Below are 23,806 nucleotides of genomic sequence, written 5' to 3' on the forward strand. Positions count from 1 at the left end.
AAAAGTTTGAGAAATTAAGGCCTACAAATATTGTATATGCTTCATTAACTATTAATTATCCAGATTAGAGGCAGAATGGCATTATAACTATGAATACTGTGGACTGAAACTGCCTATGCTCTGATCCTGGCACTGGACCTTTAACAAATGTTTGACTTAAAAGTAAATACATTATGATTGCTACAGACTAAATGAATATATGTAAAGTGCTTTGTAACATTGGACATACTAAAAATATAGTCATACCCTTTGTTACTGCATTTTGCACAAACTGAGTTTTTTCACCAAAATCATAGCAAGACCCACCACCAGCAAAAAGATAGACTTGAAGGTTCAAGCAGTTGTTTTTTTTTTTTTTCTTTAAAGCAATCAAGTATTAAGGCATGTACATTTAAAAACTATATTTTTATTGATTTCAGAGAGGGAGAGGAATAGAAACATCAATGATTAGAAAATCATTGATTGGTTGCCCCCTGAATGACTCCTACTGGGGATCGAGGACACAATCCTAGCATGTGCCCCTGACCAGAATTGAACCCAGAACCTTCAATCTGCTGACCAATGCTTTATCCACTGAGTCAAATCAGTTAGGGCAGCAAGTATATATTTTTTTTAGACAATGCTATTGCACTTTATAAGATCACAGTGTACTGTAAACATGGCTTTTGTTAAGCACTCGGAAAATAAAATTAACATAATTCACCTGTGATGTTCTAGAACCAAACCTCTGATATGCCTGTACTATACAAAGATAAGCAGGCTGTCCAGCAGTGTTTGAGTGCTGACCCATAAACCAAAGGCCACTGGTTCAATTCCTGATCAGAGCACATGCCCAGGTTGTAGACTCTTTCCCTGGTTGGGGGTGTGCAGGAGAGACAGCTGATTGATGTTTTCCTCTCCATATCTATTTCCCTTCCCCTCTCTCAAATCAATTAAAAGATCAGCAGGCCAAGCAAATAGCCCACCTATAGCAATTTCCACAGAATTGGCCACGATTTACATGAAATTCGGAAGAAACAATTCTGAGAACACGCATTTCAGGCACCCTCAGGATAAGGGTGAAGACTAGTTATTTAATACAATGCCAACCCCCAAGTAGAGAGGATCATTGGTTAAGTACTCCTTAGGTTAAAGTAAAATCTTTGTAAACTAAACTGTACCAGCATTTTACTTTTCATTTGCATTTATTTAACACAGTTCTCAAAACATTTGAGTGAAATTGGGCCTCCTCTGGTATGCAAAGGACCTGAAATAATATTTAAAAAATGAACAGGCAGTCTTCAGTTCATCCACAACACAGTAGTGTTTCTTTCTCCAAATTCTGAAGCACCCAGTTTCTTTCATGTAGTCTAAAAGCTAGAACAAGAGTACATTTGTGGTGGAATGTATTGTCACTTGCTGATAACCAGTTGAAATACCATCGTTGAGAAATAACCTTTTAAAGCTGTATACTGTGCCACTCTTTACCTGCTATATAATACAGATTACATAAAGGCTGACAAATTCACATTAATATAAGCATTAAGCATTTGCTGTATTGAAAGATCATTAGTTCTACTATTAGCAGTATTGAGTTACAGAGCATAATTTTTAATATTTAGTTGCAGGTATATTAGCTATGGTATGTTCCAATGACTAAAGGAAAATGAACATTTTTGTCTTCAGATTTACTATTGACAACCTAGTCTGAACAATTCTGCTAAGCACTGATGTTAGAAAGAAAAGTAAAAATCAAACTTTATTGTTGCTTTTGCCATTTGGTAGCATTTTACACACAGGCTTCCATCTTCAGAATACACCCTGGATTCAGTAGAAAAACCCTTTAAATGAAGTTTTGTACAATAAAAACTTCTCAGCAGTCAAAATTTAGACTGTAAAAAAATACATGCAAAACATACTTTTCTGAAAACACTTAACTTGGAACAAAGCACCGAACTACACATATGCAGAATGAGAACAGCATTTCAACTCCACCAAAAGTAGTCATCATAAAAGGTGTAAAAGTCACCTAACTTCACTAGGCACTGTTCACTTTTTAAACAGGAGACAATAAAAAATATTGTCCACAAACAATATCCAAACTCTAAGGTAGATTTCAGAAAGCCTTCCATTTCATGCTTTAATAGCGACCTGGAATTGGAGAGAGAGAGGGGGCATTAATACTGAGAACTGATTAGCAAGAATATTTTACTTAAAATTTTAGAATGATCTGTCATTCAGAGATTCCTATGTACCAGATTCTCTTCCATAAAAATACAGGAAGATAAAAAAAAAAAGAGGAAAAAAAGAAGAAAATACAGGGAGATTCTCACACAAGAGTCATTCTAGAAATAAGAATCAATGTGCAACAATTGGGAATTATCAACCCGAGCTAAGGTTAAGCCACAGTTATTCCCAAGCTGTGCAAAAATTATAAGCACTTGTGCTAAAAATGGTGACACTATCTACCCACATTCCTTTATTTAAATAAATGTATTTCCTATTGATTTCAGAGAGGAAGGGAAAAGGAGAAATAGGCACATCAATGGTGAATCATTGATAACCTGCTTCCTGTATGCCCCCTACTGGGGACTAAGACTGCAACCTGTGCATGTGGTGCTGTGCCCTTGACCGGAATCAAACCCAGGACCCTTCAGCCCACAGGCCAATGCTCTATCCACCAAGGCAAATCAGCTAGGGCTTTATTTATTCTTTTAATTTTAGGGTTATTTTCCTACCATCTGGAACCTTATCAAGTTTGCAGGATTACCTATACTAATAAAAGGGTAATATGCTAATTAGACTAAGACATCCTGTGGACAAAGCCAGTGGCAAGGGCCGAGGCAAAGGTGTTAGGGGTGATCAGGCTGGCAGGCAGGCGAGTGGTTAGGAGCCAGTAGTCCTAGATTGTGAGAGGGATATCTGACTGCCAATTTAGGCTTGAACCCTCCCTGATTAAAGAGGGGGTAAGCCAGGCTGAGGGAACCCCCCAACCTCTTTGCATGATTTTTGTGCACCGGGCCTCTAATCTATAGTAGCAGTAATAATAGATGTCCTTCCAGACAAAGCCAGGGCTGCAAGGGAAGCCCAGGTCCTGGGTACCAGAGAGAAGCCAGAGCCAGAAGCCAGGGGAAGAAAGGTCTACTCTTGCACAAATTTTGTGTTGGTCCTCTAGTATATAATAAAACTACTGGCCCTAACTGGTTTGTCTCCGTGGATAGAGCATTGACCTGCAGACTGAAAGATCACAGGTTCAATTTGTACCTTGGTTGCAAGAACATCCCCAGTAGGGAATGTGCAGGAGGCAGCTGATCGGTGTTTCTCTCTCATTGATGTTTCTAACTCTCTATCTCTATCCCTCTCCCTTCCTCTGTAATAAACAAACAAGTAAATACTACTTTAATATATATATAAAACATTACTTGAACAAACCCCTTCTGCAAAAGAGTTACTCTGTTATGGTTTAGCAAATTAAGTAGGGCTAGCCATATTATTACAATATTTAAACTAAATAATATCAAGTAAAAAACTTACGAGGTGAATATGATCGAGATCTGGAACGTGATCTATATCCTCCACGACTATAGTAAGGAGAAGGTGACCGCCTTCTGTAAACAATTATCAAAACCATTTAAGATTCCAGAGATCACAATTAGATGAAAGACATAATTATGCAGTCCCTGTATCAGTTTCTGAAACTAGAAGATTACCATCAACCTTCAAAAACTTTGTATTAGTCATGGGATTTCAAGGTTTGATCACCCACTACCACCAGAAGTCAAATACTCCTTGCTGTTTCATCCATTGATAATGTACTAACCAATTTTAAATTCTAAATAAAATGAGAAAAAGTCTTTCCCACTAATTCTAAGCACACCCTCATGATCTACAACCAAAATAAATTTCACTAGTTTTATCAAAGAGATTTCAATTTGTTAAGACTGACTTAAGTGTTCAACAGCCAACAACAACAACAAAATGTAGCAAAAGAGAATAGCTTTCAGGAATAGATACTAAAAATATTATGGGTCCTAATCAATGACCGTATACCATCATTACTTTATTCAAGTACAAAAATGATACCACTGAGTAAAAGCTTAACCAATTTCTACAAATGCACAAAGCCATGGCCACATCACTTGGGGTCAGTTACAACATTTTTGAACTTCATGCAATCCAATCTTGAGCAATGCCTCATAATTTAACTACCAAAAGACTAGTAACAGAGTCTTCATGTGAACCCTTTCCACTTATAACCCTTCTCCTGGCATACCTGTAAATCTGATCCCTGTCTTGAGCAGCTCTCCATCCTCCTCCACCTCCACCACCTCCTCTGTAAAGGCAGAAATTCATTAATTTTTATGAGTTTTTGAAAGAATTTTCAATTCATGAAGTAAAACATTTAAGAGCTACTTTTGCCACTCTTTTTATAAAATGGCACAGAGCTCTGGCTAAAACAACTATTATTACAACAAGGAATATAAGTAAATGCTCAAATTAATTAAAATAAATATCAAATCTACCACTTTAAACCCTCATTTCCATTAAGCAATTCCTCAAGTGCCATTTAATGCAAAAACACTCTAAATAAATAAAATGTTGTCCAAAATAAGATGCTGGACAACGCCAGAAGCACCCTATGGTCTCACTTCCACAGATATTAGGACATCAACAATTGTCAATTTCATAAAACATTATCAAATAGTTTTTTGTTTTTAAAGAAAGCATAACCTTACCAACTCCATAAAAATTTGAAGTTTGGTAATGAACAAACTAATACTATTTTTCTTATGTACTTCCATGGACTCTTCCAAACTTAGTGCATGATTCATTAGATGAACAACACCTCCCAACCCTGCTTTATAAAGTGTTAACTTTCAAAGCACAGCTTATTTTGCTTTAAAAACAGTACTAAAACAAAAAACAGGAAAAACTAAAAGATAGCCTGTAATTGTTTCCGCCATGCTCAAAGTATACTGATTAAAGAGACAAAACCTAAAAATCTGGTTTAAAAACTAGCTCTCGATATCTTGGCATAAAAAGTAATGCTTTTATTAAAGGCGACAAAAGACATACTGCTGCTTTAAGTTGCAACTGAGGCGCATTCTCCCTTCTAGGGAACCTGCACCCCCCCAACCTTTCCATTTTCCCCCCTTCTCCCCAGGCATGTTACCTCTGCTTTTTTCTCTCCTAAGCCCCAAGGGTCCTTCAACCACCTCTATAACTTTTTACATAAACTTTCTCAGTTGCAACTGAGATTCAGATCATATCTTTGGCAACTTAAAACTCACATTATGGTTCACTTACCTGTATGATCTGCTATAGTAGTCCCGATCGTCATAGCCTCGATCATATCCTCTGTCGTAGTAATCACGACGGCGAGAGCTGCCACTGTGAAGAGTATTAAATCTTTATAAAATATCAAGTAGCCTTCCCAATCTTTCTAGACATGACTTTTTGCTGTTAAAAACTGTTTAGATATTTATTAACAGCAGCAGAGGAATGCCATGACCATTTGGTTTCTTAAGGTTAACACAACCTACACAGCCAAACTAAAGGACATGATTGGGAAATTGCTTCAAGTATAATCTCTATCTTCTTCTGAGAAAAAAATTCATAGGCCTATTAATGAGTTAACTGGGAAATGAGTATTACTCTCCTTTAAATTCTCACCTAGTGGATAAACATAAAAATGTACATAAATATATATATTTTAAAATGTATTTTTTATTGATTTTAGAGAGAAAGGGAGATAGAAATATCAATTCTCTCATTGATATTTCTATCTTTCTCTCTTCCTGCCTCTGAAATAATAATAATAAAGAAACGGCCGAAGCTGGTTTGGCTCAGTGGATAGAGCGTCGGTCTGCAGACTAAAAGGTCCCAGGTTTGATTCCGGTCAGGGGCATGTACATGGTTGCGGGCACATCCTCAGTAGGGTGTGTGCAGGAGGCAGCTGGTTGATGTTTCTCTCTCATCGACGTTTCTAGCTCTCTATCCCTCTCCCTTCCTCTGTGGAAAATCAATAAATTAAAAAGAAATGTGTTCTTAAAAAAAGGGAGGAAGGGGGCACATACACCCTAACATACTTTCAACTTGAGCCAATTTGTCAATTCCACATTTTCAAACAAGAAAAATAAAATCATATGGAGAACACGGTTTTGAGACTGGAAGTTCAGCCTATTACAACATGGCAATTATGGTACAATTCTCTGCCTTATCTAAGAGATTTATATTTAAGTAAAAAAAAAAAAAAAAAAAAAAAAAAAAAAAAAAAAAGACTCCAAATTAGAGCTGTTAATACACACCCTGATAAGAATAACGAATAATAACTATCATGCTTTCCACTCTGCTTAAGGAAACAAAATAACTAAAGAATACACTCGAGTATGATTTACACAAACTTGATTTTAACTATAATGGTTAAGTTTCCATTCTGGGGAAAATAATCCAAACCAGAAACATTTAATTACCCAAGCAAAACTGAATATATGGCACTTCTTTATGATAAAGTGGAATGGGATCTATGTAATGGTGTCAATCAGATTCTGTGTCACAATCAGAATGTTTCCACAGAATATATATTACCAAATATAACTTTAGTTAAGAAAAAAAGTAAAAATTATTTATACTATGGAAAGATCAGATGAAATGCCAAAGATTTCCCTGTAGCAAATAGAGGAAGTGAATACATTAAATCATCAATAAAATTTCTATCTTGAAAATAAACTTACTAGGTAGGTCTTCCCATATAAATTCCTGGTGTTGGGGTATGTGGTCTTTTTGTTATAGAGAAATCAACTCTGATTCTACGTCCATCAAGTTCCATTCCATTGGCACGCTCTTTTGCCTAAAATAAACATATACATACGTACATACATGTTAGTATATACATCCTGGACAGTAGTTAAAAATAAAGTCTGACGGGATGTTTCAGCTAGATGCATTTTTTATTTCAATATTGATTAAAACATCATGGCCCACAACTTTAGGTTGTTTCTTCTATTAAATTTTTAAAAGTTAGTCATGAAACTCAGGAGAAAATTTTATCAAAAAAGCCACAAAGGTCAATTTAAATCAGGTAATTGAAGTAATTTAACAACAAACTTAACAGTGCTTCTAGCTCTAAAGCAATACATATTCAACAAACCATTAGGTATAATTTGAAATAGTTGGGAGTAAGATTTCTTAAGTGTATACAAAATTCAAATTTCAATGGCCACAAAGGTTTTAAGTCCCAGCCATTAACTTACAGATTGTCTATTGCTGCTTTTGTATTACAATGACAGCACTGAAAAGTTGTGGCTGGTATTCCCCTAATGGCTCATAAGGCCTCAAATATTTAGTTATTTTTAGCAGAAAAGTCGATGGATCCCTGCTATGGAAGCAAAAAGCTGAATGAAGACAGCTACATATAGCTCCTTCATCTAGATTATACAGCAATGAAACTTCAAAGTAGATTTAAATTTCCAATTCCAATTATGCTGTTTTCGTTGTTGAAAGTTTAAGCCCTCAGAAGATAGTTTCTAGCACTACTGATTCAGATACAAAATACTACTAATGCTATTCAGAAAGCTGTGGTACTGTAATAGAAAATCAGGGAAACAAGGCCTATGCTTCTAGTAACCATGGGAAAAACCCTATTTATATCTTTGGTCATGCATGACTAAAATGAAGCACAATGAAATCTTAAGAAGTCCCTTTAAATATCTTAAATTGTAGTCTATCCTAATTACTTGCATTTTACTTTCCATTCTTGCTTTAGCAGAATGGTTTTAAAAAATAAGTATAGTTTTCATAAATAACTATGTAATTTTACTTAGAGCTGAACTCCCAATCTTAATATTGACCTGATTAATTATGTCCCATATTCACTAAGTAAATGTTCACTTTTAGTCAACATACTAATTTTTAACTTTCATTGTTCTGACTGAAGCCAACATTTCAATATGAAAGCAGTTCCTTTTTATTGAGTTAGTTATCCATTTTAAATGTTGTTCATCATAGAAAATGCCTCAATGTAAACACTGATAAAATATTCTAAAGAGTATTAGCCTCCTTATATTTTAGATAACTACACTTAGTATGTATATCATTATCTGGAACCAGTCATGTATGAAGTGCTGCCCTCAGGATTTACTTCAAAATAATGTGGTGGTGGTGTTGGGTGACTGAGTTGGAGGTATAGCAGGCCAGAAGCAAAGTATAATGAAGTGGGGTATAATATAACCAATTGCACTGTCATACTTTTTAATTATTCTGTATGTATTTAATTTTTTTCCATAATAAAAGGTTGAAAAAGTTCAAAGTATTACTGACTTCAATCTATTCCCAGAAGATTGCATTTCCTATTCACAATATTAAAACAAAAGTTGTCCTTCCTCAAATACTTGGTAGTTTATAATAGGGATGCTAGTTTACAATGTACAGGCAGGCTTTTACTTACTTCCTTGGCATCATCTACATTTTCAAAGTATACAAAGGCAAATCCTCTTGAACGTCTAGATTGCTGGTCATATACGATAGACACATCGGCAATGGGGCCATATTTAGAAAATACTTCTCTTAGATCTCTTTCTGTAGTGTACAAGCTCAATCCAAATACTCCAAGACAACAGTTGGGATCAGGATTTGCCTAAAAATAGAAAAGTAGATTTTAAGCTTTTTAAAAACTTTGCCATAAGTCAAATAAACAGGGAACACTATAGACACATTAGCCAAAAGTGTCACTATGAATAAAAGTAGACAAACAGACTAAATAAACACTTTAAAAATGAATGTGTTACAGCAAGTGCTGCAAGCATGTTTAAGAATGGGCAGAAAGACACTGGCCAGTTTGGCTCAGTGGTAAGAGCATCGACCCACAGACCGTTAAGATTCCGGTCAAGGGCACGTACCTCCGTTGCAGGCTTGATCACCGGCACCGGTCGAGGCGTGTGCGGGAGGCAACCAGTGGATGTGTCTCTCTCACATCGATGTTTTTCTCCCTCTGTCTCTCCCCCTCCCTTCCACCCTCTCTATAAAACAAAGAAACAAAACAAAAATCAATGGAAAAGGTATCCCCAGATGAGGATTAGCTAAAACAAACAAACACATGGTCAGAAAGGATTACAACAGGAGCAATTTTAATCTTAGAATTAAGTAGAAGGAGTAAAGGTTACATACTATTAAAAAACTAACTCTTTGGGGGGAGATAGGAGGGCAATTTTGAGTGATTCACTTTCTAGGAATTTAAGAAATATTCACATAGCCTAGCTTTTGTGGTTGAGGGTCGACCCAGGAACCAAGAGGTACCCAGTCAGGGTACATGCTTGGGTTATAAGCTCGATCCCCAGTAGGGGGCACGCAAGAGGCAGCCAATCAATGCCCCTCTCATCCACATTTCTATCTCTATCCCTCTCCAAAGATGTGCACTAAACTGTTAAGACATTAAACAGCTTGCTTACAATTATAATAAAGAAAAGTGAATCACATCTTAACATTCCTGTTGCCATAATAAATTACCCCAAGTTTTCATTTATTTACTCTAAATTCCATTCCACTCTCAAACACACACTCTACATAGATGCTATATGATTTAATGTACTAATATAATAACAGTAATGCACATGGAGATTTTATTTGATGGACTGAATTACCAATGTGATAATGCTCTAACTTAAATATGAATGATAGTCCAAATGTAGACCTTACATGGGAGACACCTTTTATTTTTTAAAAGGCGGCAGCGGTGGGGGAGGGGAACAGATTTGTTGATCCACTTTATGCATATATTCATTAGTTGATTCTTATTTGTCCTGATTGGGTTGATTGAACTCACTACCTTGGCATATCAGGAAGTCACTCAAATCAATTAAATTATCTGGCCAGGCTGGGAGATATCTTTTAAAAAGAGATTACAAAACACTAGAAAGCCTCAAAAAGTAACTCTGTTAATGCTCCACTGTAAAAATTAGTTCTAACTTCAAAAAGAGATAGGACTATTAAATTAAGTGGTGTTAAGTCTATTGCTTCAAAAACAGAGTATTTTTTATCATACCCGATTCCCGACATGACGCCTGCGAGTAGACATGGGAGAATGACTGTGGCTATGTCGCCTCCGATAATCTCGACTGTAAGACCTGCTACGGGATCGTCTATGGGAGCGAGACCGAGATCGTGATCTTGTATAATGCCTTCGAGAACTCCTTCTGGATCTAGACCTGCAAAACAAAGGCGATTGATACCTTTTTTTTGTACCAATAGTCAATGCAACTGTTAGAGTCCCAAAACCACTAGTTCTCTTCCAACCTTTCTTATTAAAAAATTAAAAGCGAAGACATTCAATTACTTTTTGAAAATCAGGAAACATGCATTCATACTGTCTGCATGTTTCCATTAATCTGTCTCCTTCTTAGAATACCACCCTATTTTTTCTGCTTCTTCCATTATTCCCACCATTCACGTAAGATAAAATCACCATCATAGTAGTTTCCTCTGTTGTGTTTTAAAAGCGACCAGTTGTTTTTAACTAGACAGAGTGATGCTATGAATAGTCATCTAAATCAGGATTGACACATTTTAAGAGAGAAAAGGTATTGGGGGGTGGGGGGGCTTAATGATGCTTCATAACAGGCTTATAATGGGGCTTTCCTGGTCAAACCAGGATGTATGGCATACTTTTGACCAACATGAACTGGTACTATTACTAACTTGCCTTTATATCAGGAAGCTAAGGTGGAAAAAGGTTAATCTGCCCAAACCAGAAAAAAAAGAGAACAGATTTGAAGCCTAACTCTAAAGCCCAGGCTTTTAACGATTAAACAGTCTTCGGTCTTCTAGAACTTATGATTAACTTCATTTCTACTAACTATTACACAGGCCAACAAATAATCTAATCCAATCCTCTCTATTAAAGTTCACACCAATTTCAAAGCTAAGAGCAAGTCTTTCTTACCTAGATTCAGATCGGGACCTGGACTTTGATCTGGAACGTCTGGAATCTTCCTTGGAGCGAGACCTTGCAGGGGTATGCCTTGCAGATTTCCCAGATCCATGAGCACTTCCACTTCTGGAAGCAGAACGGGATTCCTACACGTAGATGTCAGAAGTTTAATTTGTATACTTTCTGGGCAACTTTAAAAACAAATAAGCTGCTGTGAAATAAATGGTGAGGGAAAGCAATCCCCTTCCAAGGTCAGAAAATATAAGGGCAGGAATTGAATATACCCAGTATAACAGTTGCATTGCTCCAATTGACATAAGCTGATTAACTTGAAGTTCCACCTTTTTGGAGCAGGGATAAGTTAACTGATCCACTTTCTTCAGAAAGAGGGGGAGGTGTCAGAGCCAAGCAGCTGAGTGACTGTTCAAGGACTGTGTTTAGGGCATGTTATTCCATAAAGATTAGGGTGAGAAACAATCTTATTAATAATAACTATGACTTCTATCCATTATACCTATTTCAGTCAAGTTACCATCAATAAAAACAAAACCCTATGAAATTCATGAAACTTACTTTTAAAATGCTTTTGATTTTTTATTAAGACCATAACTTTTCAAATTGTTATTCAGTGGGAAAGGAGAGAAGGACAACCTTTTTCAAGTCCTAGAGAAATGTAGAAGCCTAGTGGAAAGCAAGGACCAGCTTGAAGGACACAAGACAGTTAAGACCCTGTTCCATCTAATCATGGTAGGAGGCATTGGAAGACCCAGAAACAAAAGAAACCAGATGGAGCTACAGCAGAAAGGTAGTGAATTGTGCAAAGGTTAAGAGTAAAGAGGGTGCCAGAGAACTATTGCTTCCTCAGTCAAAGGGAGATGAGCCAGGGCAAATGAAAAGTTAGAAAAGCTATCTAATGTACCTACTAAAACCAGGGTATTAAATTAGGAACTTCTAATCTAGGCTTAGAAAGGGAATATAGAATTATATGTAAAACCAAAGTCTTAGATGTACTACATACCCATAGCTTTCCCAATCAAAACTGGGATTAGCCAGTAGGTAAGTGGCACAAAAAGGAAAATCTCTCTCAGAACAAAACTAACAATGGAATGAATAAGATAACCAGCAGTTTACTAATGGTCAACTAATCAGCAGAAAAGGCATACATATTTAAGTAATAATGGAATCAGAGAAACATTCTGTCTGATGAAGAAACAGAAATCTGGGTAAAGAGAACATCCACACTTACACTACTGATAGCCAAGGCATCATCAAACAAGACAACCTTTATTTCAAGTTACCAAATGTTAGGCAAATTAAAAGGCATAAGTAAAATTCAGTAAGTTTTTCCACCCAAGATAGAATAAAAATGGCCAGATTAAAAAAGAACCAAAATTATTGTAAAGGGAAGAATAGATATTAAAGCTGCTGGATAAAAGTTAGGGACCTCCCTATGTGGTAGACCTTTAGAATATCCTGGCTGTTCTTGAAAAAATAGAACAGGACTATTTTTAAATTACAGCCTCAAACATTTTATGTTCTAGACTTACAGCACAATAGAGAAAATTTGGAGGATCCTTACTATGAAACCCAGAGAAAAAAATTTATATACAACGATGAGACATTAAAACTGAAGATTAGAATAGGGAAAAGAGGTAACTCAGCCTGTAAAATAAGTTCTGGTTTCTAGGCCACAACAACTTTAGAAACCTTCCCAACATTTTGAAGTCATCATAAAACATGGTGTGATGTGATACCATATGTGAAATTTTCTACTCCTTCCCTCCAGGAGTGATAATAAAGTCAAAGAAATAGATGGTACGAAAGAAAAGAAAAGAAAAGGAAAGGAAAGGAAAGAAAAGGAAAAAGAAAGAAGGTACTTTTGGACAAAGTAATTTCCAAAAATGGGGGCTTAGATTCTACCACAGGCAAAATCTAATCTAGAAGAGAAGATATAGTAGTAATGACCCAAAAGTTACTAAAGCATTTGTTTACTCCATTACCACAATGATTATATCATGGAACAATTATAACCTTTAATGGAAACCAAAGACAACTTGCTCTGGAAGGGAGCAGAATATGGGTGCTTCACAATAGGAGCTAAAAAGATTACCAACAAAGTTACAGTTAATTGAAACCAGTCAGCATAGGGACTGAATAGAAAGGGTCAAGATTCCCTTTCTGTCAAAACCGGTTTGGCTCAGTGGATAGAACATTGGCTTGCGGACTGAAGGGTCCCAGGTTCGATTCCGGTCAAGGGCATGTACCTTGGTTGCTGGCACATCCCCAGTAGGGGGTTTGCAGGAGGCAGCTATCAATGTTTCTCTGTCATCCATGTTTCTAACTCTCTGTCCCTCTCTCTTCCTCTCTGTAAAAAAATCAATAAAATATATTAAAAAAAAAAGATTCCCTTTCTTTAAAAAGCTTCTAAGCCATATTGAGACCTCCCGAGCCATGAAATTCTAACAGATCAAGAATTCACGCAGCCTCTGAAACTACCTGGCATATATATTTTGTGGGCAGTTATTTCTTTAACCAGGAAAGGAGGAAACACCAGAATGCAAAAATTTCCCTTTCTATACTGATACTTGGTTAACATCTAAACAATGCCTGCACCAACTGTTCTCACCAAGAATATCCTTTAAAAAGTTAAACCTTTTTATAGTTATGTTGGCCATTAGCTGGTTTTGGAAATACATGCAAGGAAATGTAGCCTGTCTAGAAGAAATGAGATCTAAAATTAAATTATTAGCCAAATATAAAAGCATATAGTTAACTTTAAACCTTAATCCACAGGCAAATGTGTAAAACCAGCTGGGAAAACCCTCCACACAAGGAAAATTTAGTCTACTCTCAACTGACAAACAATAGGTGTCAACATTAAATCCTACCAAAAGAAGCACTACTCTGGATCTCTGTACTTCAAGAAGAATCATGAACTAAGATGAACGTACTTAAAACAAAGACAAAAATTCCCTGGAAACGTCTTGAAGAATTCAGTTCTGAAGTGGATGTCACATAGTAACATACAACTTACAGGAAACACCAGGGAAAAAAAGTCAGCCTTACAATAAAACACCTTATTCTCATCTTCCTATTGGGAGAAGGCGGTAGCTAAGAAAACCTTTGCAAGGTGACAGAAGTGGGAACAGCCATCCAATTGCTAGGTTTCTCCTGTATTATTTAAAAGACTGGATGCAGTAACTAGATTTAAAACTGGCTCTTGTAGACCTAGATACATTTAAAAATACAAGTCGCCTATCTAGAGCAGATTTTAGCTATTCTAGAGTTGGGTATCTTCATTTCTTAAAAGCCCCAAACATGTTTATGATGCTAGTTAAGTCTCACTGACTTAGCCAACTTCAGAAGTGTTATGCATCCTACCTGTTTTTTTTTTCTGGACAAAGGCATCTTCCTGGAACTTTATCTCTGCTTCATCTGCACCCTTTACTGCCCAAGACAAGAGGCCTGTCCCTTAACCCCCAAGGGTAAACAAAATACCTTAATGGGTGATATAGTATAACATCAATATGTTTATTTTTGCACTTTATCTACCTTGGGCAATTTAATCAAACCCAATTGTCTTCTTTCCCCTTCCCCCAGGACTAATTAAGTTTTTTCTCTTTTGGACCTCTAGAACCTTTTAGTCTCCTATTAAGTGTCCAGGGTCTTGAATAGAAATATCCATTCACATCACTTTTACCTCAACTCTCTGCCTATTTGTAAGTAATTCAGTATGCAAAGTTACGTTATGAATTTAATATTAGATTGTAGGTGGATTTTTTTTCTTTACAAAGCAGTAAGTAATGGGACAAGGCAAATGCTGCAAACTGTCTCCTATAAGTGGAAATAATTTTCTCCTTGCAAGATATAGAAATAGAAATACTATTTTAAAAAAAGCCATTGATGATAGGCCCTAAAGCTTCAGAAAATTGGATCCCTTTAGAAATGCAACTTAAGCCACCTTTTCCATGAGCAATAGATCCAACAACTCTTGAGGAAAGTTTTTTGTTTTTTAAAGTTGTAATTCAATTTACTGCGGTAAGATTGGTCAATAGTTATATAAGTTTCAGGTGAGAGGAAAAGTTGTTTTTTGGGTTTTCACGTCAGAAAGAAGTGATAGATAACCTTGGCTTCTCCAATAGGGTAGAAATAGAAGACAGCTGTTGGTTGGCTATCATTGAGTATTACTTTGATGTGTACTTGTTCCATCCAAATAAAGGCAACATCATTACAATCATCTGACTCTTCTATTCAGCTACAACAAAACATACAGAAAGGAAAATGACAGAACTTTTAGACTTATTCTCCCATAAGTGGTGGGAATGGAGAACCAGAAGAAAGCTACTTTATAAACCCATACCTCTTACATCATTATAATAGCTAAGTGTTAATTAGCAGGAAATGAGAAAAAGAAATAAAGCTGATTTTGGAATGAAGCACCTGCTATTGCCATTTTGAGTTAGATATCCTGTTCACTTTTATGTGAGACCCACCTTATTCTAAGGGAAGCCACAGTATTTTTAGCAGTAACCCTTGTCATTCAGCTGGAATAAGCATTAAACAGAAAAGAATTAAGAATCATCCATGTGAATTTAGCATACATGCACCTTAAAAGTTAGGACCTAAAGTGGTCATAGCTTTCCACTATTGCCATCTGTAAACAAATTTATGTTTTCATAAATGCCAAAATGTATCCTGGTCAATGCTTTGCTTGGATTTTGAGGGCTTGGTTCTATAATCACTCTCCTGACATTCTTTAGGGAAATTATGACAACATCCTATTATATGAGGGAAGGGGGAAGTGGGTTTACAGCTGTTCCTATGGGGGGGAAAATACAAATTTTTTGCATACTCAAAACTGTAAACCCACTTTTGCCCCACCCTGTATATTTGCTTAGTACTAAGATAGGGATCAGTGCATGGTAAAAGTCCAGGGGGGTGGCACAGACCACCAGTTCCAACTCTGGAAGTACTTATTCATGTCCCTAAAAGCAGCAGTTAGAAAGACGAAAAAGAAACCTAGAGAAAACAACATGAAGCCAACTGTTACCCATGCTGGAAAGCTCATTCCTGCCTGGTATTTGACTACAAAAGATTATTTTTTTAAAGTCGCATTTCAATATAATTTGACTAAGAAGTTAAATTAAAATTAGAATTACCTAATTTAAACGTTCCCCCTGGAAGGCACTTCTTTACCCTGTATATATTTTCTTCTATTAAACAAATAATGCATGCATGTATAGCAAAATATACAGGGACACATAAACAGACTAGTAATTACTTAGCGTAGTGCTTTCTGATTCCAGATTACTTCTTATCTTAACTTCATTTTTATTTCTTTTCTTCATTCTTCCGTTTCAAATTCTGACTTCTTTCATCTTCCCCACTTCACATAAATTGCTCAATATTCTACAAGTGGGACTTCTGGTCTGATAATTAGCATGCATTCTTTAATTTTTTCAAATTTCAGCTTCACTTATTCCTGAGCTTCAAATACTCATTTATAAAACTTGTCAAATGACGACTTCCGCATTTTCCTTCTTCAACATTAACCTTAATAGAAAAAGAACAGGATGAAGAATATTTTAAACTCCAGGATAAAATCCAGTGCCAAAACTGAAACTAGAAAAAAAAAAATCCCTTGTTTTGGATTTAAAAAATAATTAAAAACACCTAGAATATGCAGCTCAAAAACCTGAAACTATAGTCTTAGTCTCCTGCTGGTTCTAAAATATATATGGTAATCAATCTCATTTGTCATGCTTAAGTTGAATGTGAAGTGCGCTACTGAACATTTACTGTTCATCTAACATTTTAAGAACTGTATTTCACACTTCTTATTTTATCCATCAATACAAAATATGTTAAGTGTCAAAAGCACAACTCCAGTCAAAAAGTGACACGTAAATACAAAAGTGCAAGAAAGGAAAGCATGAACAATTCATTTTGTACCATAACAGGGCTCAGGGTAGGAGGTTTACAAATTGTGACTTGCCTTATAAGGTCAAGAAAATGTATTTAATGTCACACATTTTTGTACCGTAGAGCTTTATAGAAAGACAATGTAATGGAACATGAAAAATTTAGACTATATTTAAGTGTTCAACCTACTCCTAGAAAACTGCTCTAGAAATTTTTTATATTCTGAATAGTCCAATTACTAAATTTAGAACTAAAACCACGTCAGCCAACTACTACATTCAAGTAGCTATGAAGGAAAGCAGAACAAATTAGAGTGCAACAATGGTATTTTCAAACTGTTGTAAACTACCCCCCTCAATGAACAAATATCAAAATCTTCTGCAGTTCAAAGGAGAATTTTTACTTTTTTAAAGGTGGCAATATGGGAGAAAGTATAGCTCACCTCTTCAAGTTACTAAAAATATTTAACATCAATATATTAACTAGTGCCTGTTCAACACCTTAAACAAAATACTGTCCTCATAAAACACTCGTTTTCCTGCATTTCATCTTATGTCTGTTTCACTGTCAATTTCCTCTCCTAATTTTATTTTCTTTCTAGGAAAAATAAAGCTTTCTAAAAAAAAAAAAAAAAAGTCTTTATATCTATCTGGGCATAAAGACCATCATGGTTATTTGTGGAAGTGCTGTCTTTTCTAAGTAAGCCTAATTTCAATATCGTTTTAAAAAGTCAATTATTGTTTACTTAACCCAGGAAAATTTTTAAATAGGTTTTTATTTAAGGGAGTCACAGTAATTAGCTTTTTTTTTTTGTTTTTTTTTGTTTTTAGTATCCATCACTAAAATGTAATGGGAACTGTTTGCTAGCAGCACAAATGTAATCGTGGAATCAGAATGCCCAAGCAGGTTTCCTCCTAGGGCTCCTCTAAAGAGTATGTACAGACACAGGACTTGGATGCAGAAGGTACAGGAATGGAGGCCGAAGCTCTAGATATCACAACTTTTAAATATGGACATCTTCCTGCTATTACTCCTTCCCAACCTTTCCTTTTTTGTATTTGAACTAAATAATGTAAATAAGAGGTTTATTTCAACTTAGCTACCAAGTGGCCACTTTATAAAACCATTAAGACCAATTATTGAGTTAATTACTTGGTGAAGAGAGCCTACTTAGAAATAAGCAGAAACTTGTCCCATCCTGTCAACAATTTTCCCATTAAAACGATTCTAGATTACAAAAGTGGAATTCATGTAACATTAAAAACGTGCAAACTCATTAGGCTGGTTCCAAGGTTAATATTTTAAAAATTGGGAGGGAGCAAATCAATCTTGCCATTATGGTAATTTCTTGTATCACTATAAGGACTATTTAATCTTTTTTTTTTTTTTTTGCAGCCACTCTACCAGAAGATTGGGTAGATAGAAAAACACTCAAACTGAGAATATACTCTGGAAGAGAAAACAAAACAAAAAACACACACAAAACAAACACAAAAAACCCCCACTATCTGACATACCTCCAGTTTTCAGCCCATGCTTTTGAGAGATCTCTTGCAATAACTGCACTCTAAAATTTACATTAATAAAACATTCAATACTTTCCAGCAAAAGCAAGTTTAAGTATGTTTTTGACTTTCAGAAGACTACCTATTCTTCATCTAATACCTAAGCACAAAAACCAATGCAAAAGACAGACCTCACCTCAATCACATAGACCATCCATGTTGATGAAAGTAACAATCTGAAAATAACTCCCCAAACCCAATTCAAAGTAAAGGTTTAGGGTAACTTAAAGACTAATTTGCTGTAGTGAAGAACTTTTCTGGCTTGCAACTTGAAAACAAAACTGACAATAAAATACTACCTAATTTAATGTGGCTCATACCACCCCAAACTAACCTTGGTAAAACACTTAAATTCCCCATCACTATACAATGTGAGATAACACAACTTATGTATAGAAACAGATCAACAAATGACACAGTGCTAAGGTGCAAAAGATAGACAATGGTAGTTCCATACTCTTGGCAAAAATATCAACTATAAAAATATTAATCACTTAGATTTGGGGTTTTATTAGCTATAAATGGGAATTGGATGTACAAGTGGAATTCCATTTATCTCTCACCATCAAAATTCTTATCCACCCCCCCAAACCAATATTACTTACCTTATCACTTGGAATTTCAGTTTCACAATGTCACTTTCTAGTTTCAGACACCATCTACTTTATTTAAATATTTTTAGCTAACCTGGTTTCTTCAAGAGACTCATATCTAACCACTCACTATGAAACAAACTATTTCCTCTCACGCCATAAATTCAATCCTTAATTAAAGGAAGTTGGTGCAATGGCTACAATTTTCTAGAAAAGAATTAGATTGAGATGTTTTAATTATAAAAGTTAGAATTTGGGGCTAAAAGCAAAGAATACACAAAGAATTATAAACAGAAAACAATGCAGAATCTGAAGGGCAGCTTGATGTGATGGTATCCAGACACTATTCATGTCTAAGGAAAGTTAAGACTGAAGATAAAGTACCTATATTGCAAATATGTCTATTAAGATAAAAATAGTTTGCAGGCAAGTTTTGGAAATTCTGGAGGATACTTTAATTTGGAGACCATAAAAGTTTTTTATTTACTTTTGCATAAGTTTGGCCAGATAAGGGACCTCAACTCTAATTAGAGACACATTTCTTGTAATCAACTTTAACACAAAAATCCCAGGTAAAGGTAAAAGATAAATTCTGCCATAAAAATGTGACATGAACCACAAATATTCAAGAACATACTCAACATACACATTTAAAACAAGACAAGGGAAGGCATACTAAATCAGTTTTAAGAGGATACTTTATTACTGCATATACACACATTTCTATTTAGAAGAGGAACAACTTCCAATGTCTAAAGGATTAGGGGCAAAAAAATTCAGGTGTTACTTTGAGATTTGTGAGAGTGTATTAGATTATATAAAGGAAGGGTGAGATTACAGCAGAACTGAGATTTTATGAGCGATTTTATTTACATGGTCAGTTTGGAATGTTTGAGAGCCTAGAGTGAAATGAAAAGTAATTTTTCAGGCTCCACAAAGAGGATGCAGGCACGTCCAAGATTACTGCCCCGAAAGCAACTTTTTCGCTAATCAGACCTGACTGTTCTACCCTCCCAGCCCTTTTTATGGTAATTTAACTGTTCCACCGACCTTTATGGTTTGCCAAACATTCGTTGGAGTCCAAACACATGTTTTGGGTCTATTCTAACAACCCCAGGTTCAAACCACCAATTGGAAAGCAAACATACAAAACACCAAATCAAATAAAATGGAAGTATCCCACAACTTCAAGTTTAGAAATGTCTTCCAGGAAAAATCATGACTCCTAAGAAATTTTTTTCCTTCTAATATGTAACTTAAAGTTATTTTATATCTTTCTCTTTTCATAATAACTTAGTGAATACCTATTCTATGTAATAGCATTATGGAAAACACTAGGATGTACAGAAGAAAATATGCCCGATTCAAAAAAATTCTAATTGATGACACCTCTTCAGTTGTCTCAAACCTGGACCTAACCACAACTGGTTTCTCTTGTGTAAAACATACTTATTTTCTTTTAGGCAAATTTTCATCCCCTCAAGGTCACGATCAAGTAACTCTTCCAGGAATATTCAACTAAGCTAGTCAGAAACCTGTCATATTGTAGTCCCTAAACAATGCAAAAGTGCCCAGTAATTGTTTTAACACTGACCACTAAAAATTATCGTTTGCCTTCCAGTCGAAATATCAATGACTGGTTTCCAAAGTATATTCAACTAGTAGAAACTAGAAGTCACAATCTTCACAATTTGTGAGCCCAATTCAAACTCACTTACCCTATGAAACAATCACCTAAATATATATAAGGGAGACCTGACTGATTCAAACCAAATCAAACAGATTTTGCTCCAATGTTACACAGTAAATTCAGTAAAGCGCCAGGAGCTAAGATATTTTTAAACCACTCGAACCTGTTTTTACACGCGTTGGCTAAGATATCTGAGATTTACCTGACAATTAGACTTACTTTGAGGTGGCTCTACTAGGAAGGGGGACTGTTAAAAACACCTATCTTATTTCTATCAAGTTAAAAAACTAAGTTCTATGGTGCTTTTTACCGCTCTTCTAACAAATTCTCCTTAATCTCCAAACATGCAAGACTCTGGCAAGCCTTGCATTGTCATTAGAGCCTACACCCTGCCACCCTTTATAACGTGCAGTCTAAAACCTGGGAACTGTTTTATTCCTAAATCTAATCAACCCGCACCAAACTCCACCTGGGAGGCGGAGACTTTAAAAAAACAAAAACAAAAAGAACAGGTACAAGTGATCCACAGAATTAGAATGTCTCGAAACAAAGGAAGTAACGGCGCCGTAAATCGTCGTTGCCCGCCAATTTGTCGTATACAATCCCATGGAAAAATACCTACTCTATAAAAATAAGAAAACGTTAAGAGATCTCGTGGTCTCTTCTATTGGTATACTCTGATAACGGGTTTTGGTTTGAAAGCACTTTCGGTATCAAAAGCGCTCCATTTAGGCCTACCACAAAGCCCGCGCGCAATCTCCTCAATTAACGGGCCGAGAACTGCGTTGGCCTCAGCTGGGTTCTCCTCATCCTAAAAGAAGCCCCAAGAACACTCAAGGTTCCACCCTCGGGAGAGGAGGGGGTTGCTTCATAAGACGACCCTTTGTTAATCCAAACACCGGGTGAAAGTCCCCAAAGAACGTGCTTTCTTTTCTTTTTCTAACCCACGTAGGCCTGTGAGGCGCGGCGCTGGCCCGCGTGGAGTCGCGGCTCTGCCGCCATTTTGTGCCTCTGGCAGCGCGCCCGGCCCGCCAGCCCAAGATGGCGGCGGCAAGGCCTCGCCGGAGAGCAACGGCGAAATAAGATCCCGCACCCCTCCCCCAACACCGAGGGGACGCAGCGGCCATCTTAATCCCCCCTTGTAACAGAAAAAAACCGCCTACTCGGGTCCGGGGCCACGTAAACCTGCCTCTCTGGCCTTCTTCACGAATAAAAACACTTATTCACAAACGCCTTTTCAATCCGACTCCTCTCCTCTGCTCTCCTCCCGGCCTGACTTCGGAGCCAAAATCGCCCCACCTCCCTGTCCGAGGCCGGCGGGCCTGGAAAGAGATGCAAGAAGCTGGGACCACACAGCCGCCCGCCCCCCCTGTTGCACCTCTACGTACCCGCTCGCCGTAGTTCTGCTCGCCGCTGTCGCTCATGACTCGCTGCTGCTGCCGCTGCCTCCGCCTCCGCCGCTCGGCTCGATGTGCTTCAACCGAAGCTGCCGACCTCTTGCGCCTTCTTGACAGAGGCTCGGCCGCGGCCTGTCAGCGCCCGCAAGTTTCCACGCCGTCGGGAACCCGACCGCTCCGCGCCGCTGCCACACGGGCTCTGAGTCTCGCGGATGTGACGCAGCGTCTTTAGCTAGGCCCCGCCCCCTCTCAAAACGCGCGCTTTGTTGGCCCCGCCCCTCGGCGCCCGGGTTCCTTCCCCGCAAAGGCGCCAGTCGAACCGGATATGACGTAGCGCCGCCTTCCGCGCGGGCCCCACCCTCTCCTATGTCCCAGCGAGGCGGGAAAGTAAGCCTCTGGCTATGATGCCGCCAGGGAAATCGTCATAAGCCGAGGAAGGAGGGGGGGGGGCGGGGGGGTGAGTGCGGGGGGGATATCCACTGTTTATCCATTTCTTTTTTTTTTCTACTTTATTCGTTTCTATTTTTGTGTCTTCTTTTTGGGCAGGTATCCATGTACTGGGTTCTTTATTTTGCATTTATTTAGCTTTGCTTGTAGATCTCTCTTTGTTAAATAAACGTCCATGTAAGCACCTATTAAATGCCAAAGCACTCTACTGGATCCTGATGTGCTGACGTCAGACAATCTACGAACAAGTTAATAAACTAGGATTTTAAGCACTAGAGGCACCTACAACTCTAGTAATTGTTAGGTCGAGGCAGGGGGGAAGCCCATAGCCGATGCAAGCATCTGCAAGGTAGATGGTGACAAAGATAGCTGGCGCCTTCCTAGACCTCTGGCCCAGGCAGGAATTCCACACCTCTCATGCCCTCCACCCTCCCCTCACTAAACAGTTGTATAAGAGAAGTACCTAAGCCGCTTTTCGGCGTCAACGTCCCTGGCCCACCCTCGGACCAGCGAGCTTCGCTCTGGAGCGCAATATTAAAACCTCCCCCCTCCCCCCTTTTAGTCTCCTGGACTCTGTGCCTTGCTTCTTCTTCCCAAGGAGGGAAGGTTAGGTATTTCATCACCCGACTTTCCATAGTTTCAGTTACCTGGGTCAACTGTGAAAGTGTTAAATAGAAAGTTCCATAAATGAACAACTTGCAGTTTTAACTGTGCACCATTCTGAGTGGCACGATTAAATCTCATATCACCCGTCTCTGTCCAGCCTGGGATGTGAGTCATATCATTATCCAGCCACTCCAGGCCGTCTATCCTCCCAGCGTTGCAGTGCTTGTGGTCAAGTAACCTTTATTTTACTTAACAGTGGCCCCGAAATGCAAGAGTAGTGATGCTACCACAAAAAAAAAAAAAAAAAAAGGCCCTAAACTGCTTCCTTTAGTGAAAAGATGAGTACAGTACAATAAAATATTTTGAGAGACACCACTTTCACATAACTTTTATTATAGTATATTGTTTCAATTATTGGTGTTAATCTCTTACTTTCATTTATAAATGAAACTTTACCATAATTATGTATGTATGGGAAAAAGAAGTATACATAGCTGCCAGAAACCAATAATTGTCATTAATAGAGAGATGTGGATAGGAAATCTGGAAGTCCGGGGTCATTAATAAATGCTAGCATGGGCTCTGTCCCACTCACCCCAACAGCATGGCAGAAGAGAGAGTGAATTTCGCCCAGTCCAGGGGTCTTACTCAGGTCGCTGGTGATGTCACTGCCTCAGCTAACC

The 23,806-nt window shown here is 37.4% G+C and overlaps 1 protein-coding gene and 1 long non-coding RNA gene across 9 annotated transcripts; one reads left to right on the forward strand and one right to left on the reverse strand.

The window, feature by feature from the left end:
• Positions 1–1,165: 1,165 nt before the first annotated feature.
• On the reverse strand, positions 1,166–22,287 carry TRA2B (transformer 2 beta homolog). 8 transcript variants are annotated; one of them, XM_045583764.1, is made up of 11 exons: positions 22,062–22,287; positions 16,185–16,456; positions 15,092–15,158; positions 10,916–11,049; positions 10,019–10,181; positions 8,426–8,614; positions 6,714–6,829; positions 5,287–5,370; positions 4,253–4,312; positions 3,514–3,587; positions 1,166–2,130 (listed from the first exon to the last, which is right to left on the reverse strand). In XM_045583764.1, the coding sequence occupies exons 3-11, from the start codon at positions 15,110–15,112 to the stop codon at positions 2,120–2,122; spliced, it is 852 nt and encodes a 283-aa protein (XP_045439720.1). In that variant the 5' UTR covers positions 15,113–15,158; positions 16,185–16,456; positions 22,062–22,287; the 3' UTR covers positions 1,166–2,119. The 8 variants fall into 8 exon arrangements, with proteins under 8 accessions (XP_045439720.1, XP_036299990.1, XP_045439721.1 ...); XM_036444097.2 differs by having other exon boundaries at positions 15,029–15,158; XM_045583765.1 differs by lacking the exon at positions 16,185–16,456.
• LOC118722543 lies at positions 12,302–12,953 on the forward strand. The gene is made up of 2 exons (XR_004989037.2): positions 12,302–12,718; positions 12,777–12,953. It is a non-coding gene; the product is annotated as an uncharacterized LOC118722543 (long non-coding RNA).
• Positions 22,288–23,806: the final 1,519 nt, after the last annotated feature.

Source organism: Pipistrellus kuhlii, unplaced genomic scaffold, assembly GCF_014108245.1.
Source record: "Pipistrellus kuhlii isolate mPipKuh1 unplaced genomic scaffold, mPipKuh1.p scaffold_m20_p_2, whole genome shotgun sequence".
Taxonomy (NCBI): domain Eukaryota; kingdom Metazoa; phylum Chordata; class Mammalia; order Chiroptera; family Vespertilionidae; genus Pipistrellus; species Pipistrellus kuhlii.